The sequence below is a fragment of the Neophocaena asiaeorientalis genome, unplaced genomic scaffold (genome assembly GCF_003031525.2).
Source record: "Neophocaena asiaeorientalis asiaeorientalis breed wild unplaced genomic scaffold, Neophocaena_asiaeorientalis_V1.1 scaffold25, whole genome shotgun sequence".
Taxonomy (NCBI): domain Eukaryota; kingdom Metazoa; phylum Chordata; class Mammalia; order Artiodactyla; family Phocoenidae; genus Neophocaena; species Neophocaena asiaeorientalis.
In genome coordinates, this window is record NW_020172492.1 from 3864631 (window position 1) to 3888813 (window position 24183).

Sequence of the window (24183 nt, forward strand, 5' to 3'; positions counted from 1 at the left end):
TCACTGCTGTGCAGTTCATCAAATAAGGACTTAACCATGTTCCTTATTCCTCCTCGTTCCTTTATATTTGTATTGATCTAAGAAAACCAATCCTCCCAACCCTCAAGGTCCTTTTCATACATGCCTGTGTGTGTCACTGAATTAAACCAAGTGATCTATTTTGACAGTTTGATCAATGGCAGATATATATATATATATATATGCCGTTTTTCTTTTTCATTAATCTGAGGGCTATACCAGTTTAGATAACCACCACGTTATCAGATGCTGGTTGAAAAGAAATTGTTGATACACTAAATGAAGAGTTATGTTTTGGTTTAGAATTTCTCTTTTTACAGAAGTGAGGTTTTGACTAATGCAAATGGTATTTAAAATCATCTATATGATGCTAAACAGTTTCCCATGCAGCAACATGAAGATATATAGTTTCTTGAATTTATAATGTCATAAGAATATCCACTTATGGTTTGAGTGTATTATATGTCTATAAACTTCCTTTGTACTCTCCCAGTAGGAGATTTTTTTTTTTTTTTTTTTTTTTTTTTGTAAAAAACCGGGGCACGAACCCGCGTCCCCTGCATCGGCAGGCGGACTCTCAACCACTGCGCCACCAGGGAAGCCCCCAGTAGGAGATTTTTAAGTACCTGATAAACACATTCTAAACAAATGACTTAAACATTCAGGCTTCAGATATAAAATATTATTTTTCTATTGGAGTAAAACAATGAATTCTAAACCCTAGAAAAACTTACATTGTGTTTGTATATTTAAAACATTCTAGCCTTGAAGTATAGTGATTGAGTTGATCTATCCTATCACTTGTTTTCCCCCTAATTATAATCTGATGGCTAGTTGTCATTGACCTTCTTTACAAGAAAGGGAGCCATTTTTTATGATTTCCAGCCTGTTTGCTATTTACCAGTTTCTTATAAATCTCTGACTTTAGAAATCGAGGAAAAGAATCCTTGGCCATCAGACTGTAGATCACCTGCTGAGCCTCATCAAAACATTTGAGAGTTGGTTCTGCAATATTCTTTGAGATGAGGTCCCTGGTACTGAAGTCAATGTTAATCTGTGGAAACATTTCATTGCGTTAGTTTAATCAAAGAACGCGTGGTTTAAACAGATGGTAGATACACATATGATTTGAATGTTTTTTCTAAACACAAAGTTAATCTGATCTAATCTAATCTAATCTAAACAACAGAGAGGTCACATATTCGTTTTCTGGAATGCAGAACACATGTTTAATTACATTTCCTAGGTTGAGAGTGTTGGCATTGACAGAGAAGAGGTCAAGCCTTATTTTGAGATTACAAAAAATGGCAAAGTGAAAGGCAAACAAGAAATTTTATGATTTTAGATTTCTTTTCCCTCCCATCCTTGATTTCTTTCTAGTACTTTGACCTTAATATGTAAAATGTACTTTTCATAGGCAGAGCAGTAATTAGAATTTACTAGGTCGGTTTTCACCAATCCATTCCCATTCTCCATACCTCCCCGTGTTGTTTCCCATAATGCTGCTTTTCATCCTAATTTGTATTTCTTATTGTTTGCCAAAATGGACCAAATAACACCCCCTTTCACCGACCACCATGCCTCCCATGGAATGTACATATATACGTATGTGTGTGTGTATGTATATTCTTGTCCCTTGAGCACTACCACATGTAACTATTCTTAGCAAGGTGTAATAGAGATCTATTATATTGAACACACCATTCACCTGCAAATCTGTAAAATGCCCCAAACCTTGTGGAGATACTTGTCCAATTCTACCCATATTCCAGGATATATTTTGAGAAGCAGAAAATTTCACATCCAAGTTGTTTTACTTAAACTGAAAATATTCATGAAGCGCGAAAGAGATTTGAATCTTAAAATTCAAAGCTCACCAAAGGCAGGTGCTATATCTGTCTTATTTATCATTTTATTTCTTGGCACTTAGCCAATTATCTGCCACATAATAGGCAGTCAGTAAATATTTGTTGAATAGAATTATAATGTCTCTTGGTAAAATGTGGGAGACTATAAAAATGCCAGAATTTGGGGGTCTGGTAAAAGACTATAAATAACAATTTATGTTTATTGAATTGAAGTTAAAAGATAGGCAGGTAGACCTTCAATCAAATCTCTCCTCTGCTACTTACTTGCTATTCATATGAGTAAAGCAAGTTCTACAGTTTCCTTCAATTTTTGATTTCTATGGTATAAGAGAGGATAATAATAACATCTGTCTTAGAGTGTTTTAAGGACTAAATGAGATAAGTAATATCAAACTATTTCAGTATTATTATTGTAGGAAAAGAACAAAAAAAAACTTTATTTTGAAAAGAATCATCAAAGGCCACTATTTGCTCACTGATATTTTCTTTCTTTAGCGAATTCAGCTACTCAGGGATCCAGATTACATCTGCTTTGTATTTCTTTGATCATCCTTTCAGGTCCTCCGTCAAAGTTCCAGATGAAATGCTGCAACTTCCTTGAAGGAATCAATTTCTGCTTCTTTATACAGGAAGATGGTGTGGCGTACTGGTAAGATTTTAGAATAGTTTTCCAATCTGCTCTAACACTTATGATGTTGCTGACCTGGGGTGAGTTACTTTCATATTTTCAAGCTCTGCTTTTTTATCTTGAAGCTTGGCCATTCTTGACTGAATGGTTGCAAGAATGAAAGTGAGATGATCCATAAAATCATTGATTCCACAAATATTTTGGGGTATGTTATGTGCCAGGTGCTTTCTATATTTGGGGAAAATACTATATACTTTCTATGTAGTCTTAGTATTATACTAGTACTATAAATAGTACTATTTTTATTTACACTTGAACGATGAGAAGAAGCAGGTTCTCTAAGAATCTGGGGAAGACCATTTCTGGCAGAATAAAGAAATGCAGAATCCCTGAGGCAAGAAAGAATTGTTTGTGTTTGAAGAGCCTCGTACCTGCATGGCAGGGGTGCAGGGTGTGAGAAAAACGTTCCTGTGACCAGGTTGGGAGAGGAGGTCGAGGCCAAGTCTTGGGGGGCTTATGTGCTTTGGTGAGGGGTTCTTATCTTTCTACTAGAAGCAATGGGAAGACACTGAAGTGTTCTGAGCAGGGAGGTGGCATGATAACATGTCATGAATCTAGTATGATGCCTGCCTCGTGGACGGAATCAATGAGTAGTGGGTATTACCAAGATCTTGTAGTGGTTTCTGAACATCTAGTATAATCTGTTTCGTAAATCCCTATCTTGTGTTTTGGGGATATGAGAATATATGTTGCCCATTTCCTCCTTCAACTATGCTGTTCGTTCTTTAATGGTGTCGTCTGCAATGTGTTGAACTTTATACCCCCATAAAGGTAAATATCGCAAGTTAACTCCTTTAGGCCTTCAGTCATTGGGTGAGTTTCCACTGATAGCAGGGCCAGTGTGTACCTGGTGCAGAGTGCTGCCTTATTATTTTAATCAGAACTGAACACCTTCAGTATCTCCTCATTCCCTACTTAAAAAACCCAAAGTCCCGATCTTGGCATTCATGACCTATACAATATGGTCCAAACCTCTACATTTTTTCCTCTCCGTGTGCCCTGTATCCCCACTAAGGTAGACACTGCCCCTCAAATTTCTTATATTTTGTTACAGATGAATATTTTCCCATACCATCCCAGTCTAGCTGAAAATCACTCCTTCTCACCTAAGTCTTTCACAACCTTTTATGTCCTTAAGACTACATTCAAATAGCATGTACCTTGTGAGGTTTACTTGTAGATTTTTTCCCCTTTTCTGACCTCTGAAAGGGGTTTGGGTTACTTAGATAAGATTGACATTTTGCCTGCCCCTCACTATGCCTTGCACAGTGTAAGGATTCAATAAATGCATGTTGTACAAAATGGAAAAAAGCTCTACATTTGTTAAAAATCATGGTAAAATTTTAAGCAGAACTATTCCATTTCAATATGATACTGATAATTACCATGATTTGTTCAGATATACTAAGCTTGTACTTCTGACTTATCCCTCTCACTTTTCTGATTTGCCTGTTTTCCTACCAAGAAGCTGCCAACATCAGCTCTTGATAGCTAAGTGATGAGCAGAGACACCGTTCCCAGGGGATAATCAGTAGTCTTTTGAAGCTGCATCTTGGCAATTCAGTTTAATGTCAGTGACAAAATATCACACCCACGTGTTTGTGTAAATGTCATTATTTTCCTCCAAATTGTTCAAGCTGGAAACATAAGAATCATCTCTGCCACCTCTTTTACCCTCTGGTCTCTCTCCCTCGCTCTCTCTTTCCCTTTCTCTCTCTCTCTCTCCCTCTGTGTGTGTGTGTGTGTGTGTGTGTGTGTGTGTGTGTGTGTGTGTATGTGCTTTCCTTATTCACCTTTTATTTTGTAATTTCACAATGCTGTTTTTCATTCTCACTCCTATCTCTCCAGTTTAACCTTTTATAACGTAATCTCTTCCCTGAACCGTGGAATCTACCTCTTACCTGATACCTCCCCTTCTACACACTGTGGACAGTATTATTATATCAATTTCACCAAAATATCACTTTCATTGTATGAATGTTCAGCTGACAAGGCATTACTTTCTATAGCATAAAATTTAAACATTTTACCCTGGCATCTGAGCTTCCTCCTACCTGGACTTCAAAGTGTTGTTTTGAAATCATCTCCTACTTATCTTTGGTGATATCCACAAAGTTGGTCTACGTTCTGTTCCGAAAGTGAATTTTGTATCTAAAGCCCTCGTTTATGCTGTTTCACCATCTAAAATCCCTCTTGCCTCCACAGTTTTATTCTGTACGGATTATCCTAAATCCCTTAGGATTCAGCTTAAGTTGAATATCCTCCAAGAAGCCTTCCCTGATCACAGACGGAAAGTCACTGTAATTTCCTTATCATCATACATTATTTTGATGTAAAAATCTTAAGAAATTTGATTTCTTGCTTAAACAGATTTGGATACAATGGCTTCTATTAATGTTAAGTATTCAATCTGATAATCAGAGAGAGAAGATTTGTCACTACAAAGGGAATTCAGTAGCCTGTGGCATGGAATTTACCTGTCTTTTATCTGCTATCTTTTCCCTATTTTTTTCATTAATTCTTTTTTCTCTGCATGTCCCTCAAAGTATGAGCAGAGCAGATATGCATTATCTAAGTTCTGGGCCAAGTCTTCTCTTCCTGGGTTTTTTTCCTTGGTGACTGTGTCTTCTCCCATTTTCAAATATTGAAGCAATGTCATTATCTCTAAAATAACCCTAAGAATGTTTAAAGATGATTACTTTAACTGTAAATAATAATAGTTAACATTCATCAGATATTACTACTGTTGTGCTAAGTCTTTATATGGCTACTTTACACACACTTGTAAGATGGATAGTATTATCATCCCTATCTTTCTGGGGAAAAAAACCCACCTCATCTGAAAAAGTAGTTGTTTCTTGCTAGTCATTTCTGTAATTTATTCATTTAAAGTATTTCACTGAATGGGTGCTTAGGAATTATGCTAAGATCTGACTATATAAAGATGATTATGTTGAAAGTCAGACAAGAAGACAGATTTTGAGAAAGTAATCCAAAGGGAAAAATATACCTTTTGAAAAAAAAGCTTTTTGAAAGAAATGAGATTGTAAGCTGAGAATCAAGATATTATTATGGGTATATACGTTTAAGGAAGGGACTTGGACATGGGAGGGAAAACTGGAAGAAGCCCAGTGGGTTTTCAGGAGGAAAAGGGCAACAGTCTGGAAAGGCATGAAGGTCCAGACCACATAGACTTCTGTAGGTCTTGCTAAATAGTTTTTAATTAACCTGAGAGCAATGAGGAGAATTGTAAGTACAGTACTGATAATAAACACATGTTTGAAAAAACATATCACTGGCTGCTATGTGGTATAACAACTAGGTGTGGATAAAGGGAAGAAAAGTTAGGAAGTCATACCAGAAATTCAGGTGGTCAATCATGGTGGATTAGGCTGGGTCATGTCACAGAGAATGAAAGGAAATGCATAGATTTCAAAGATATTTAGAAAGTAGAATAGATGGAACTTGTGATTGAATATTTATGAGCCGGGATGAGGAACAAAATCTTTAAGAATGACTGGATTTTAGAAATATTCTGAAGAATGAGATGACAGAGTGTTGAGGGGTTGGATAAGGCATGTAAGCAGAAGAGAAGAAACAAGTATGACTATCAGCTATTTAGCCAGAGCAAAAAGGATGGAGTTGCCATTAACCGAGATGGAGAGCCTCAGGTAGAAGAAAGGTTTGAGAAGAAAATTAGGACTCAGATTTGTGTTTAAGTTTGAGGTGCCCTCTTAAAGCCAGAGGGCTGGAAGAGATCACCGGGGGAGTAAATGTAAGCAGATAGTAGAGGAGAACTGCCTCCTCTCATGGTAGTGTGTGCTGGGTTATGAGTAGGAACAGCAAAATAAGTTGTTAAAGAGTGGTGAAGGGGCTTCCCTGGTGGCGCAGTGGTTAAGAATCCGCCTGACAATGCAGGGGACACGGGTTCAAGCCCTGGTCTGGGAAGATCCCACATGCCGCGGAGCAGCTAAGCCCATGCGCCACAACTACTGAGCCTGCGCTCTAGAGCCTGCGAGCCACAACTACTGAGCCCACGTGCCACAACTACTGAAGCCTGCACACCTAGATCCCATGCTCCACAACAAGAGAAGCCACCACAATGAGAAGCCCGCATACCACAATGAAGAGTAGCTCCCGCTTGCCACAACTAGAGAAAGCCCATGTGCAGCAACGAAGACCCAACACAGCCAAAAATAAATAAAAATGAAAATAAATAAATTTATTTTTTGAAAAGGGGGGGAGTCAGTAAGAGAAGAAGAAATTGAGTCCTAGAAGCCAACTGAAGATAGTATTTCAATTAAGAGAGGGTGATCACCATTGTTAAATGCTCCTGAGGAGTCAATCCGAGTGAGGTTTGAGAATAGTCTACCCAAAATGCCTTGTCTTTTCTTCTTGACGTCCATGAAATTTCAGTATCAGGACAAAAGTGAAAATATTAGGCCTAATGTATATTTTGACACATACATTCCTTTAATATAATCACTTTTCAAGACATGTCTGCGAACTGCACCCCCAACTTTGCATTCATCTCAGATTTGACTTTTGGCTGAGTTGTTGTATCAATTTCTATCTCAAAAAGTAAGAACAGAGGAGATGTTAATCTTGGAGTAGTTTGAAGGCAGACATCTTATCAGGTGGTAACCCTCTAGAGATGCAGACCTTCCAACTGTGTGGTCTTGAGTCCCTCCTGAGCTGCTTGGGAATTGCAGGGAAGCTTAGACTTGTCTGAGGATCTCAAATTAGTAGGTCCAGAGCATGGGTTGAATGTCGTATTGACTGATGAAATAAACGCAGTTATATCTATATTCATTACCGATGTGAATAATCACTTGCATTTTGTTTCTACGGATACACTTAGGTTTCAAGGATACTGAGAAATACCTTTAATTTGCTTATTTTTCAAAAGGTCATGAATTACCTTAGCTATCTGAGACCACTGCACTGCCAATCTCAGAAAACAAGACTTAGGCTTGTGAGTCTCATGGAATGACGGCTGAGATGTCATCGCAGCTGTTGAGCAGCTTTTAAATCCTGTCAATTTTGAAAAGGCCTTGACACAGCTGACATTAACAACAATCCATTGCATTAAAACGACTACCTTCTGACTGGTGTTTGTGATGGTTGTTTAAAAACGATATTATTATAATGAGCTTGAGATATTTTAATACTCAGGTGATTTTGCTAACTGCAAGTTATGCAAGCCAATTCCTCATTTCTATACTAGCAGTTTTAAATTCTTTTGGCTTCCAACAAATTATTTTAGCAGGAAGAATGCATTTTAAACTGTACCTTTTGGCTCTCTTGTGACCCTGAACTGTGCTTTATATATTTTTACATAATTTGAATGAAAAGTTCTCAGTTGAGCTCTCACATTCAAATGAGATAGACTTTTCCTCATTTAGAATGTATAGTGTAGCAGGAGACTGTCATTATGCAAAAAGTGTGTGCATGCATATGTAAAACGCCTTGCTCAAATAGGGCAGGCATCTTCCTAGACCTCATTCACAACAGAGCTTAAAAATTACTATTCAAATTAAAGCCGCCTATAATCATGTTTTTGGTTACATAATTCTGTTTAATCACCACTAAAACCTCTAGTATTACTTCGTTTTTGGCATCATTAAAGGCACACGAATATCCTGAAATATATTCTCAAGGGCGGCTATTAAAGTTGAGAATAGCCAAGTTTGTAACGTCGAGAAGGAATCCGTCTTGCACAGGACTGTATCCTTTTGTTATGATTGGTTTTAAAGACAGAAATAAGTGACACGAGATGGGAGGCAGTACTAATACCTTAAATTGGACAAGAGAAATGGAAAAAATAATCAAATGTATGTGATCATAACATATAAAAGCATGATGGATATGGATTGTTAAAAATAGATGTAGATAGCAAATGTTATCTGGAGCAGCTGAAAGAGAGTCAGATTGACTGGTTTCCTTCACCAACCCCATCATGCTAATACAAGATTAAGTAGTGCAGGGACATGTGCAAATTCAAAAAGCAATAGCCAGGACATGGAAGCAATCTAAATGTCCATCAACAGAGGAATGGATAAAGAAGATGTGGTACACATATACAATGGAATATTACTCAGCCATAAAAAGAAACAAAATTGTGTCACTTGCAGAGACGTGGATGGACCTTGAGACTGTCATACCGAGTAAAGTAAGTCAGAAAAAGAAAAACAAATATTATATATTAATGCATATATGTGGAATCTAGAAAAATGGTACAGATGATCTTATTTGCAAAGCAGAAATAGAGACACAGACGTAGAGAACAAAAGTATGGATACCAAGTGGGGAAGGGGGAATGGGGTGAGTTGAGAGACTGGGACTGACACATACACACTACAATGTATAAAATAGATAACTAATGAGAACTGACTGTATAGCATGGGGAACTCTACTCAGTGCTCTGTGGTGACCAAATAGGAAGGAAATCCAAAAATGAGGGGATATATATATACCTATGGCTGATTCACTTTGCTATATAGCGGAAACTGACACAGCAGTGTAAAGCACCTATACTTCAATAAAAAACAAACAAACAGCTGAGTATTTTGTTTTTGAGTTGAAATGCAGCAATCATTCTTTCAGAGGGCCAAAATGATACTGCAGGTTATTAGAAGAAATATTCCTGCCACTTTGTTTTGCTTTATAGTTTAAGAAGTTATACAAATTAGAGGGAATATGAGAAGAGAAATACAGCTTTTGATAGAAAGGAAGATAGACTCTGTGTGACAAGATAATTTTATGCTTTTGCCTTTAGCATAAACACCAAGGTTCCCAGGCTGTGTCATGAACATTGAAAATAAGTGGTAGATCTAAGAAAGGAGTTTAACATGTAAAAGCCTGGGCAGAAGACCTATGTCCTCATGAGCTGTGTACCTTGATGACTGTAGGACCCATCATTTTCTCTCTAAGGCTCAGTTCAGTTTTCACCTGTATAAGGTAGATGATTGTAATGCCTCCCTAAGGTAGTGAACATGGTGATCAAATCAGACAGTCCATGTAAAAGCCCTGGACAGATGTGGCTTATGGTTTCTTTAGCTCTGCTTTTCTTTCTTTCCCCCTCTCCCTCCCCCTTTTCCTTCTCCTTCTCCTCTTTCTTTCTCTCTCTCTCTCTCTCTCTCTCTCTCTCTCTGTCTCTCTTCCTTTTTAAGAGGTCCCTTTAGTTTAAGATGAAGTAAATAGGGAGCAGAAATCACTGGGTTGCAGGAGGTGCTCTTGCCTGCACTTATACTCCAAGGCACCCAGTACTAGGCTTCTTTCACTACTGGACTAGCCTTCTAGGCACCAGTGGGTCCTTCGGTTGACCTCCACTTCCACTACTATCATCCTTCCCTCCTCCCATTTTGTCTTGTTTTCGTCTACACTCAAATTTCTGACCAAAGCTTACTAATTAACTTCTTTTGAGGTACATTTCCTGATCCCTTAGACTTGGATTTTTCTGTTGCATGAGACCACATCACCTGTATTTCCCTATCTCAACACTCATGAAAGCTTATTGTAATTACCTTTTTATACTACAGTTTTCCCACCACGATGGTTAGCTTTATTTATTCAGAGACTGTCTTTTTCTTAGTGGCACCAGCAAGGTGCTTGGTATGTAATAGACACCTATCTATTGATTAGTGTACAAAAACTTAGGAAATTAATAAACAAGCAATCATTTTATCTGGAGGTGATTCAATAGCTGGGGGGCACTGTTGGCAAGCAGCAACTTGTGGGGCAGGACCAAGGCTCAAAATAACATCAGCACCTTGTGGAAGTGACACTTAAAAAATGCAAAGAAAATACGAATACAAAATGGAAGATACAAAATTGGCATTCCAGTAATATCAGGAAATGCCTCTAGTTGCCCATGGGCTTCTCTCTACCAAGAATTCATATATCTATCTCTTCCCTCAAGACTCAGTTTAAAACTAACCTCATTTAAAATAAAGGCCTTATCTCAATATCCTGCCTCAGAACTGTTCAATCATTATGTCCTTTTAGGTATAATGCAAACAATTTCACCTCTTACTTTTCTTTTTTTTTTTTGCACTTAATCATTTGTTGCTTTCCTATTTTTTTCCTAGAAAAAAATAGCAAAGTTCTAGAAATTAGAACTTAATTTAGTCCTAGAAATAAGTCCTAGAAATTTCATTTTTTAACCCAATTAGGTTGAAAGTTTCTTTTGAGCCAAACTATAGTTTCAACCTGTTTTATTTTCTTGAATTTTCTTATCGAGCTGCCTCATTCACACAAAACATTGCATTATACTTCTGTGTTTATTACCTGTTCTCTTGCCTAGACCCAGCTTCCCTTCCAATGGAGGGAATTTATCTAATGAAGGTGAATCGTAGGCACAGAATAAGCACCTATTGATGTGAAATAAAAATACGAGTCAATAAATAACATTGTACTACAATAAAAATAAAAGCAAAAAATCCAGACAGGTATTTTAAAAAGCGTCCTGCACAACCCATTAAGACATCTTTTCCTTTATGACTATAGTTTCTTCTGTTTCATGTTATGATGTCCTCACATTTAATAAATACATTTAGGAATTAAATATTTTATACTAACATTTTTTACTTAAGAAACTGCCAATGTATTGGTTCCTGGATTGGTCATACTATGAAGTTAAATTTATATTAAGTTTTCAACATTACAATGTAGTATGATTTGGAACATTTTCTAATCTCACAGAATGACAATCAACATAGTTTTCTCTTTAATCACATATTTTCCATCCTGACCAATTTTCTTTCTAATATAACGGAGTGATGATACAAACATAATGTATATAAATGATATAAATAAAACATAAATACTTAAAATATGTCAGTGTCTTAGCTGAATATAAAAATATTATTTAATTTTTTGAAGATTTACATTCTTTTGAAACCAAGTAATATTTTTTTGAAAATTTCCAAATATTATGAAATTAGTGGTCCGAATTGAAGGAAGAATAAATACAAGTTTAAGAATTCTTTTTCTTTGCCACTCACAAGTTCTTACTGTGTGCAAAGTAAGGCCACTTAAAAATATATATTGCTTATCTAATAATTTTCTCATTTTCAAATCACTTAGTCAAAATATCTGGCTCACACTTATTTTTTTTTCCTGCAGTACCTTCTGAAAATATTTCGGTACAATCCATTCAATGAGTAGCTCTTTCTATCTGAAACTAGTGATTTGCTGTCATGTTTTTCTAATTTGTGTTCACATGTATACATTTATCAAGTCTTTTAAAGTGGCTTTTCCTCAAGTGTTCTTTGAAGTTAGTTAATGGATGTTTTCAGGTAGATTCAGTAGCACTTACAGTGACTTGTGTAAAGAAAAAAGGGATTAACGGTAGACGCTAACACAACATTGTAAAGCAACTATACTCCAACTAAAAAAAAAAAAAGGATTAAACTTTTTAAAACCTGTTCTGCCCCATGTAAACCCTAGACACTTGATCTCATTCATCATTCTCATCTCTCCTGTGTGGTTGCTACATGCTTTTTCATAGATATGTTTTTAGATGTGGAAACTAAGGCTCAAAGGGGTGAAATAGATCACCACAAGATTACAGGATTTGAATCTGTATCTCTAACCTTCAGGTTTTCCACTGCATCACATGATTAGTGTAGAAACCAGAGAGATGGTAACACTGTAAAGGAGAGGGCATGAGGTCCACTGCGATTATTATTATCTCTCATAGAGACCTGAAATTTCAATTTTTGTGTGCAGTTTTGCCTATTAGAATAGGAAACTGAGAACCATTATTAACATCAATTTATAGATAGGGATCATTTGGTAAATTTAGTATATAGTCTAATTGTAAATTGTCTATTTGCATCAATTAAAAATTATTGTCATGCTTGCAATTTTATAGGTGAGGAAATAAAGACATAAAAAGTTGAAAAGAAACTAAATGGGATTTAATAGACATCTGGATAATGTGACCTTGTCATTGTTCTCTGTTTTAGGGTTTTCTACCAAGGAAATTGGTTATAATTTTGATTCTTTATGAGAGTCAGTTTTACAGCTATAATTGAATATAGAAAAATGGAGAATACTTTCATATGAATCTCATTCTTGAATTAATTTTCCACTTAGGAAAATCATATTTTCCAACCCCCATATCAAATATACCACTTTGTCATGTGAAGCCCACCTACTAGATAAATCTAAGCTGCTTCCCACCCTCTCTTTATCTCTACTGCTGCCTGGCCAGCCTTATCCCCCTGCTTCTTGTTAGCAGTATCCAAATGCTTGTGATTTCTGGAAAACGCTAGGGAGCTTTGTACATCCAGGCTACACACTGTGCCCGCAGTTTGAAATATTCTTTTTTCATTTGCTCTCTTGATGAATATTGCTTATTTTTAATGACATATCTTTTTCATATGTGAACCACCCAGCAAATCGGTCCCTAAATTCTCCAGATAGACTTAATCGCTCTTTCCCACTGTGCTAATAACAAACTTTAATTATTTAAATTATTAAATTGCTTATTTTGTATTTGACTGTTTTTTATCACATGTCAATCTCCCCTTCTACTCTGTGACTTCATTGTGGGAACAGGCACTCAAAAATAACTCCATTTAATGAATCATACTAACAGTCATATTATATTTAATGTGTAACTGATGGACTATAGAGAGATACCTTGAAGACTGCAATTGGTATATAAGAGACAAATGCACTTTAGTAATTGGAATTGGAAATAATTAATGGCAAATAATCGGGAAGACAATGACTGTTGTAAATGTATATACACACTTCTTTGTCTTCAATGAGAATTTTGTCATATCCAATAATAACCTCTTTAGACACTTCAAGGAGACAATGTAATCTATTATTTGAAAAGCAGCCATAAATGTAATTATATTTTATGTAGTAAAAATTAATTAGATGGACAAATTATTAAAAAGTATGAAAGTTTTATGTCCTAAAATAGTAGCTGTACTATTTTTTAAAATTATTACCATATAAACTTATTTTGGAAGGGAAGATTAGGAAAGAAAACAAAACTATTTTGTCCAAATTGATAATTTATTATATATTGTAACTTTGAATCCAGCTATAATTAAAAGATTACATTTCGTACTAGAAGATTTTTTATACATAATATTTGAGAATGTTGTCTTAAAATAATCATTCAGTAGATGGATTCATAAAGAAGAAAAACATCTGGCTTTCAAACCAATACCACAATAAGTAGGATACGTCTAGAGTTGATTTCAAAGCCTTTTAGGGAATGAAACATTAATCAACTTGACAAATCTTATATAATACATTTTCAGTTTTCTGGAATTATTTATTGATTTTTAGATAGTGACTGGGAAATGAATGTTGAAATAGCTCCACAGGAGTTACGTTCTTTTCTCTTTCCCCCTTTGAATTTCAGGCTAAGCTTCAATTGTTTCACATGTCTGTGATGTTATACTTTACCAATATATGCTACAGTAATTAATGTCCATCTAAAACTTGAACTATTGATATGGCAACATTATGCCCTAGATTTTTGGAAATGTTTGCATTTCATCTATGCTGTCCTCTGTTCTCACTAGTACAATAACTTCTCATACCATGAATTTTAATTTTGGATTAGAGAATTTAGTAACTGTCACTTAGGAGGATATCAGTATTTCAACTCTAGGGAAAGATGATGACTTGTGCTAGTGGTTTATGTTTGGTGCTAGTAGTTTCATATAGGTTCCTGTTTGCTGCGTATGCATTAAAACTCTCTCCATATGTTATATTTAGTGAGGAATCAAAGAAGTTTTAAAATATATATATAGTTAAACATTAAGGGGGTGTGCAGAGATGATCATGGTTTGGCTCTGGAAATGAAGTCAAATATAAATGAGATGTTACACACATAAAACACTTTATGGGGTCTATTCTTGGAGTAATTGCAGGTTTCTCTCTAAGGCCCTTTCTGCATACTTGCCCCTCAGCCCCAGCTAGTGATCTAATCTTTATATCAGAATGGCTCCCCTTTGTTAGTTTAATTAGGGAAGACCTCTGGCCCAAGGAGGTGCTTAGCCAGAGGGGCTAAGAGGGCCCTGCCCCTCTGCTGGTTTCCCTGATAACCGATGAGCCAAGTTGATGGCAGTTCCCCCTATAAATGGTAACCTCCCTATTCCCCCCACTCCCCTGCGACGTCGGCCACCACGTCCTGCCCGCCGTCCACCACACATGGTGGGGTGTCGCTCCAGGACCTTGCTTCAGACATTTAAGCTCCGCCATCCATTAAACCACTGATGACTCTTTCGCTGACTCCAGGCTCTTTCTTCTGTCTTGAAGATGGGCAAGTGCAGACCTCGTAGGCCAGCGGGGTGCAGCCCAACACCCATCAACGAAATAAAGGTAATCAAACCCCTCTTTTGGAAGGGGAGACATTATTATATGCTGTTGTGGTTCTCCAAAGTCCTAAATGTAAAGAATTTACACTGTTGGTTAGTAGTTGTTTTTTCCCTCACATACATACCTTTTTTTTTTTTTTTTTTTTTCGGGAGCTGCAGAGCACAGGCTCCGGGCGCGCAGGCTCAGCGGCCATGGCTCACGGGCCCAGCCGCTCCGCGGCATGTGGGATCCTCCCGGACCGGGGCACAAACCCGTGTCCCCTGCATCGGCAGGCGGACTCTCAACCACTGCGCCATCAGGGAAGCCCCATACCTTTTTGATTTAAAAAATTTTATTCCAAATTGACCTCCGTGGTTTACAAAAGGGAAAATGAAAGTGAATTTGAAATCCAGCAGCACGTTTAAGTAGGATTTCTGTAGAGCTGTTAACTTCTGACATATTAGACTATTTTTAAGAGCCTGCGTGTTGTGCTCAGAAAACAGAAACCTTTAAGCACATAGAAGGTGCTTAAAAATATTTGCTGAATCAGTGCCAGAGGATCACGGTAAGGAACTTCTTTTTGAATTTACCAACATTTTCTGTTTGAATACATAGTGACAATTTAATTTCCCTCAAGATGGACTTCGCGCCTTTCAGTTGGGAGCAGATTTGTTAGCAGATAAATATTCACTGTCGTGGAATATTTCACCCACCTCTTTAGGGGCATCAGCTTCAATGAATTCAGAATAAATCATCTTGGCTTTGGAAGCAATTTTTTCTGCACTTTCTGTTTCCTTAAAGTCTTCACAGGCAAGCCAGAGCTCAACGTTTTCTTCACTGGACTCTGATTTTAGGAATGTTCGAAAAGCATCTAGACCAGCTATAAGATATATGAGAAAAAAATTGTTATATCACACAGTGCAGTCATGCGACCAAAGCAAGTACGTTGTATAGGGTGAGCATTCGAGGATTCAGTGACAAATATTTATCATCCCTCTAAATATAACATTTATATATTTTAGTTTTTAACTTTAGAAAACTTTATTTTGGATCAGTAGTCATAAACATAAAACATTTATATCTGTATTTCTACAATTAGCATTTTTTAAATTGAATAATAACAGGTAGTGCTTGAAGTCTGGGATTCTCATAGGTCCCACCTCTTCCCATTATCTTATTTTCGGCCAAATTTACACATTTATTATTCGTTGCATTCATAAATAAAGTTTGTGACCACCTGTTTAGACTCTTCCTTTGTCTAGTTTCCACATTAAAATGTGCCCCGAAGATGTGCCCCGAAATCTTCTTTGGCACTCTTGGAGTTTCTTTGGGAAGGTAATGCTTCTAATAAATCTTTTAAGGCCGAGGATGGTTAAGAGTGGGCCTCTACAGAGGTAGCAGGTTAGAAAGATTACTGTCAAATTCCCAGAGCTGCCTGAACTAAGCCAGTCCTTTCAGTTCGTGTTACTCAGTTTCAGTTGGCGCCTTCTGATGGCAGTGTCTGATCATAAGTGAGACTGTGTCTCTCTGAGGAGGAAACACCCTTTGGCGCATTTGTCACTCAGAGGGATTTGCCTTCCTTCACGTTGGTGGGTTTCTCTTCCACCTGCCATGGGGGCCCCCATGCCTGTGCTCAAAGCAGCTCCTCCCTGACTGTGTGCTGAAGGGCTGACCCTTCAGGTCGCAAAGTAGAGAGAAATAAATTTATGGAGAATCGGGGGAAAGGAAAAATTGACCAGCAAAAAAGAAAATATCGGAAAAAAGTGTATGGAAAAGGGGCCTAAGTTAGCTGTTCGTAGGTTGCTGCAGGTTGGAAGGAAAGTGAAGGTTAGTGAGAGAAAATAGAAAAGGGCTTCATGGAGCAAGATTACAGTGTCTAAAAACACTATTAAAAATAGATCTAACAAGCTTTTAATTATTTGAAATAGAGTTGAAATAACAGGTCACCGCAAAGGGTTTTCAGGTACCAATGAAAATTCTCAGTAGAAATATTGGCGAGTGTGGATGTTGTTAATATGTGAGCACTATAAAAAATTCAATTAACTGCACATTTCTTGCATTTAAAAATACATCTGAGAAGCTTCTGAGATTCTGTGACACATATTTGGGTTATAAAAAGCCTCTTAGTGACACAGTTAAAATTTTCCATGAGGTCCAAACAATGGTGAATTTGACAGGTCTAAACAGAGTTTAGACTAAAATCTATTTTATATAGGAGATTAAGCAATAATGCTGAAAGAATATGGTAGATTCATGTCTGGCACTATTTTATTTGTGTGTCATTAAGGCATATGAAGCTTTTTCCCAGTGAGGGTTATCTAAGTGCATCCCAGAGACAGGAAGTTAGAGATCAAGAGACTATTGTTATTTTCTTCCCACCTGCTATTTTAATGCAGGGTTACATCAAACTAACAACCATTTCCTTCTTTTCTCCTCCTATTGCTCTGTTTGGACACAAGGGAACAGAATAAACAACTAAAACTGGGGCTAGTTATCTCTGTCTTGGACACACTATTGTTGAACTACTCGTCTACCCTATACATACAATTTGAATGTTCATAGGATGTCGAGTGACTTTGGAATAATATGGTACATACAATCACTATCATGTCATCTGAGGACTCTCTACAGGAGGGAATGGCTACTGCTTAGGCACAGCAGAGGCTGATGGGTAGAATAGGTCAGCAATAGGTGGCGGAAGCCACACTAATACATGCAAGACATATCCTCAGGTCACAAGACAAGGAGGTCATATGGTAAGTCGTTTAACTGTTTAAAGCATTAAAAAGCATGAGAGCTATTTCTCTGCTTTTATAAAAAGCAAAAACCAAACAACTTTGCAGATGAATCTATGACTTTTCTGCTTTATGCGAGCATGAGGTACAAAATCCCAGGAGGTTTGCAGGTGGAAGCATTTGCCTTCATCTAACACCTTCCATGTCTCTGTTCTGTGGTGCTGTCCCAGCCAACTCTCCACCTGCAGGTACCTTCCTGAGGCTCTTAGCAAACCTGATCTGTCTCGCTGGTTATGTATTTAAGGAAAAAAGAGACACGCCATTCGAAGCTTACAAAAATGCAATTCTATATCTCTGACATCTTTAATATATGTCCTTAGTTGGATTCTAGGTGTATTGTGGATTACTTTATGTCTATGCTTTGGGAATTAGTTATGTGAGAATCATAAAATGAAAGTGTAATTTTGTCTATTTCAGTCTAATTGTGCATATAAATAAACAGCCATGAAGAATTTATTCAGCTTTACCATGTTTTAAACTTTTCTAATATTCTGATATTTACTTTATAAATTTAAAGTGGAAATGCCATTTGATTAGAACAAACAATACTGCATTTCAAACACTTTCTATGTATGTCTCTATAATGTCATTTCTATCCCATATGAAACAGAAATACTGCCAAGCAGGATTATGTATAACAAAAGCAGAATTCTACATATCTTTGTAAATGACTATTTTGTATTAAATTCTTAGATGTTTTATTTATAATTGACCAAAATTACCCTATTAAGCCATCATATTGATTGAAAATATATATCCACAATGTACATATTAATGTATACACACACATTTAAATATGTTTTTGTATTCACTAAAGTAAGAACTCAATTGAAATAAATATTGATACTTAAAAAACTTTATTTTAGCCTGCAGGACATGAAAAACAAGTGATTTATTTAAATTTTCAACTTTTCAATAGTTCGTATGTGTCTTTCAATTTGTAACAAAGGTAGTCATAATATACATCAAATGATAATGAGTCTAAGAAAATGACAACTTTATCACTTCCTATTTGGGATTTTCTTTTTGTTTTAATGTTTGGAATTTCTGTCATCTTGTCTTATTTTGGACCCAACCTAATTCCATTTAAACTTTGGGCCTATATAAATTTGTGTGAGTTTTGGGAATCTCATTCTTCAAATATTGATCAAACTCATACTGTATAACATGACTACAACTTCCAGAATTTAATGATTTTATTTTAATCATGGTATTTTTAAACCTATTATTAGTTGGATCTTACCTTGGTTGGTTAAAAGTGTATCCATATTTTCAGAACACACTGTTGTTTCTGTAGTTGGTGACCTGTGGAAACAGCATCTACCCTTGACAATAGCATTGTGATCTTTTTCTTCTATAACCTATAGTAATATTTGAGTTATGTGTATTTATTGAATGATATCATTTAAATTAGCTTTGCTTCATGAATTAAACTGCAAAAGGTCAACGAGAATTATATAATGTTTTCCACAGTAGAGAGCAATAGCAAATCAAAGTGGGATGTAATTTGACATCAGCAAATTATTAATCTGGCCAACAGTGTTAATAATACTTACAAATTCTTGAATTCTAATAAAGGCACGAGAGAGATTGCTCATTGTTCTACATAGCCTCGTGAATTTCTTCTCAGCTATATTAATTGTTAATTTCTACGGCATTACACTAGTCTATTCCTGAAGAGTTATCATGATAGCAATAATGACGAATGAACTATTTTCTAAGTTTTCACAGTATCCAGAATTGTCCATTTCATAATTATGCATCTTAAAAAAGTTTTTTTAAAGTTTTGATTAAGGATTTCTAACATGTGATGATTTTAAAAATGTTTATTTATAGTATTTTGAGAAGTCTTTACCTACTCTGAGACAGCCTTTATTTCTCTTTAGACTGGTATGCTTCCAGTTCTGGGTTGATTTATTTAAATCTAGGAATCAGTCAGGACAGAGTAGTATCTTTTCCAAAGCAGTCAAAAAATGTATTGACTTAAGTCTTCTAAAGAAGGTATACTTTTAGGGATGTGGTGTAGAAATAATAAATCAGATTTGAGATATAAACTTTCTGAGATGTAAATATATCATGCATTATTCCCCTTAATAAACAAAGATCCTGATGAAATAAGCCCCCATCCATAGAAAGCATCGGTTACCCAGAAGAAAAATTTTGGATAATGTAGCTGTGATGTGCAAATGATTTCGTTATGGAAAGGAATGGTCTAATTGAAGGTTTCTATTAAAATGATTGATAATAAAATAGAGTCTCCCATCCAGTCATTCTTATAAACTTTTACATTTGCATATCAAGGTGACTAGATGTATGTAGCATCTATGCTACATACATAGATGCTACTAGCATATATGCTAGTGTGACTCGATCTCTAAGCTTTTTTATTCTATTACTTTGTGTGATTTGCTGCAGTTTTCATCATTTGTGTTAGGAGTGACTCTGCTCCCTTCTGCTGTTGCAGTTGTAGTTATATTTTCAGATAGTAATGTCTGTCCTTGTAGAGGCTACATGGGGAGGCTATGTTGACAGGGAACTCATCTTGCTACCTCCCATTACTCTTATTTCCTATCTCCCATTTCTTTTACCTTCTCCCCCAATGGCAGGCAACTGATTTTCCTGTCTCCCTTGATCTACTAAATTCTGGGGATACAAGGTTTCCTGTGAAGCCATTTTGAAATGTTTTTTTTTCATTCAAATGGACATTTTAAAAGATTTAGGTTGCATTTCCATCTTTCATAAATGCAGAACGGGACCCGACATAAGATCTAATTTTCTGTAGAAGAGCTTGTGTGCACTATGAAAACTGTTACTGTAAAATGCTTACATTATATTTCATGTGAGTCAAATATTAGGTCTTCTGTCAAATATTAGGAATTCTATCAAACAGTGCTAAAATTATATGACTGCTTAAAACGCGCGTGTTTAAAATGTTGTGTGTATTTGTAGATTGAAATTTGGTGGTTAGCATGGTACTCACATTTCTACTTAGTACCTGTGGAATGTATGTTCATGAAGAGGGCAGAGAGTTTTGATCCCTAGTCTGGCCACACAGTATACCCATTCTGAATAAGGAACAGCCATCAAAGAAAAACCCTGAGAAATAGAATCTAGGCAGAATCGTTCAAGAATGGACATGTACTCCCCCATTTGTATGTAAGTTGTCTGATGACAGGAAAATATGTTATTATCCAGCACCAAGAACAGTGTGTCTGGTTCAAGAAATATTTGTTGGACATGTAAATAAATAATGACTGAATGGCCAAACCCCAGATAGTGGCAGGCATTAAAGCCTTCAATGGAAGCAGTGCAGTGGCTTTCAAGATGCTGGTAGATGACCGTGATAAGAAGGTTACTAAAGGTGTAGTTGAATTGTGTTAACTTCAGAGTGTGTTTTGGGTGAGGAAAGAGGAGAAATGATGCAAAAGAATCACTAGGCAGCGACAGACCAGGGACCTCACTCTCAACCCTGAGCATGTGAAATTGGAGGAAATGGACAACATCCATTCTGAGGGCATCAAAGCAAGCCATGTCCTTCAGGGAGAGCCAGAGTTTGCTTAAGCCAAAAGCAAAAGGAAAATTCAGGGAAGGACTTGTTGGATGTAAAGGAGTCTTTTTGAAATGGAAGTGTTCAAATGAGTGGTAGCTATTCTTAGTGTCATCATGAATGTAGGGAAGCAGTAAAAACAGAAAAAAGAGAGCAAAGTCTGGGAGATGGTGTAGAACCAAGGACAAAAGAAAATTCCTAATGTTTTGAATTAGGGAGATATACTAAAATATTATAGATATAGAATATCAGTGGAGATACTAGGATATTCTAGTAATATTTAAGGTCCACCAAATACTGACATTGTTGTAAAGGAAAAAGTTGTCCTTCAGCCCTCTGAAGAAATACCCCTGCTGGTGTGTGATAATGCCTGGAATGCCCTCAGTTCACTGTTTTCTAATAGATTGCAAATTTGACTTGAGAGGTTCAATTTTGACTACCTGATATGATGGAAGGGTTGGTTGTAAGGCAGTATTTATTTTTCAGAAGTTAGGTGAAATGCAACTATTTCAAGAAACAGTATTAATTTGCTGTTCAGATTTTTAAATTTGAGGTTGATTGTAAGTCTTTGGAAGAGTAATTTCTATATGTGAATAAACTGAAAGACAATTTTTATAATAGCACTAAAATGAAAAGCAATGTACTGAATGTTTACAATCTATACCACATTGTGCTAATCATGTCACATACTTTACCTCATTTAATCTTCAAAATGACAGTCTGTTTTAATCCCATGTTACCAATGAGTAAGAAGACATAAATGTTAATGACTGGTGTAATATCACACATGTATTAATAGGCATGTATTAATATCACACATGTATTAATATCACACATGTATTAATATCACACATGTATTAATAGGCACGAGTTCAGACACAGGTGTATCTGCTTGTAACCCAGACTCTTTTTACAATTCTTCCTGGAATGGATGAGTCAATATACATATGCTTATACTTTGTTCATGTTTTGGAACATCTGTAATAAACGTTTCAAATAAATTTTAGGGTGTTTTTCCTGTAATAGAGTTTATTACACGTCACACAAATATTTCCTCTAAATAACAGTTAAACTGTAGTAATTTCTACTCAATAGAAAGTTTTCAGAAGCCAGTGGTTCTTGAATTTTGTACATGATCAAACAAAAATAGGACATTTCTTATGTTAGATGTGACTGACAAATAGGTTTAAAATTTTTAGAAACACAAATGTATAAATGTTAAGAAAAATCTATTGAATTAAAATTGGGGGATAGAGGGGGTGGCTGATTTAAAAATAGACTGACTGGGTTGAATTTACTTGACAAGTGCTACCTTAAATAAATGGACAGTGTACTTCTCCCTCCCTCCTCTCTCTCTCTCTCTCTCTCTCTCTCTCTCTCTCTCTCTCACTTTTCTTTTTTTCCCCTTTTATTTGGAGTTTAGTTGGAACTTTACAAAGATTTTGTCTGGCTCTTCTCCATTGTGTGTTCGCATATATTTCCTGTAAAATGGTGGTGCATAGTCGGGGTAATTTTTTTGTGTGTGTATGACTTGCCTTGAAATTCACTTGTGTATCTGGAGCCAAAATCACACTTAGTGTTTCATGGGGCTTTGGCTGATTTCCTTCATTAAATGAGTGCCGTCAAGGCCAGCAGTCCCCATATTATGTGTCCGGAGAAGAGCCAGGCCAGATGGGAACTGCGTGAAAGCTACCAGTTATCTTGCTAACTGTGCCCGCTAGAACCAGTTGTATTGCATGTAAAAATGTGGGCTCTGACAACTGAGCTCTCCACACTCAATTAGCGGTTTGCTGGAGAGCGAGAGATTCACGCAAGGAGCCCGCGTGCTCCAGGAAGTGACAGCTGCTGCCTTACCCCGCAGTTAATATCTATGTTCAAATTTCTCAATCCATGTTGCAACAACGAATAGTTTTTGCAAGGATCATATGTATCTTATGTCTTTAACCTGAACATTTAATAATTTGGGAAAGCTTCACATAAAGAGAGCTCAGTGGGTTTTCTCCACTTTGTAGCCTTTCTTTATCTTAGCAAGTATAAAGAATTAACTGTACAGGTGAGCCATGCATTGTGGACGGATTTTAGAAAAGAAGAAGAAATCAGTGGAGAAAGGAGAAAAAAATAAATCAGGAGGAAAGACAACAGTTAGCATATTTATCATAAATGAAGGAAACGAAACATCGAGACTAATGAAGGCTCAAGTGTTTTCATTTGTACATCTGAGACAAAAATAGCTTTGAACAGCAGCTCACTTCACTGGCATTTTTTGTTCCACTGTCTGGCTGTCACAGATGATGCTGAATTTCTCTTTCTGACTGATCTTCAAGCTGAAGGGAATGTGACAGCAGGAACATTACAATTAGTATGCAAATACCTATCCCCTGGGTTACAAATTGGCATTCTTTAAATCATGCTATTCTCAGCTTTCTTCATTTTGCTGTTAGCTTTTCACTGGTCAGAACACTTAAACTTCTAAGTAACAAATAACTCTTGGAATGAGTGTGACATTTCCTCAAGTCTGTGGCATAACTGAAATAAATTCCATTTGAAAGTTTGGTTTCTAAAGTTCATATACATCCGTTTACAAGACAACCATTGTTCACATGAGGTTAAATCAACTCGGGAAAAAACATATAGATATAATTCAATATTCACCTTTAGGTCTTTAATCTGTCTAAAAGGTCATTTTCCTTTGTTCTTTGATTTTCAGAAAGTCTGGGGAAGACTTTCTTTTTTAGTACTCTTATTTTAAGTATACATGTTTAAGGATTTTAACAGCCTTATTCATGGATTAAAATATTCTAACGCAGGCATCACACTTTTTAAAAAATTGTGGATTTATTATAGTTTAATAACGTGCATTTCTCAATTTATTTTAACCATGCATTTTGTGCCAATATTTCTTTATACAGCGTTGATGTTTGAGATAATAATACT

The 24183-nt window shown here is 36.3% G+C and overlaps 2 protein-coding genes across 2 annotated transcripts in view; one reads left to right on the top strand and one right to left on the bottom strand.

Moving 5' to 3' along the window:
- Positions 1–2533, top strand: part of LOC112395160 (uncharacterized) — a 404375-nt gene extending 401842 nt beyond the window's left edge. The window contains exon 19 of the mRNA XM_024738216.1: positions 2445–2533. The gene's annotated coding sequence lies outside the window, so the exon portion shown is untranslated. The remainder of the gene's footprint in view (positions 1–2444) is intronic.
- Positions 869–23509, bottom strand: RGS21 (regulator of G protein signaling 21). The gene is made up of 4 exons (XM_024738220.1): positions 23499–23509; positions 18946–19022; positions 15621–15787; positions 869–1072 (listed from the first exon to the last, which is right to left on the bottom strand). The coding sequence occupies exons 1-4, from the start codon at positions 23507–23509 to the stop codon at positions 869–871; spliced, it is 459 nt and encodes a 152-aa protein (XP_024593988.1).
- Between the last annotated feature and the right edge of the window lie 674 nt (positions 23510–24183).

Coding starts and splice junctions, on each gene's coding strand:
- RGS21 (XM_024738220.1), bottom strand. Junction 15,788..18,945: donor TACACTTTTAACCAACCAAG/GTAAGATCCAAC, acceptor TATATCTTATAG/CTGGTCTAGATGCTTTTCGA. Junction 1,073..15,620: donor AAGCTGATGCCCCTAAAGAG/GTGGGTGAAATA, acceptor ATGTTTCCACAG/ATTAACATTGACTTCAGTAC.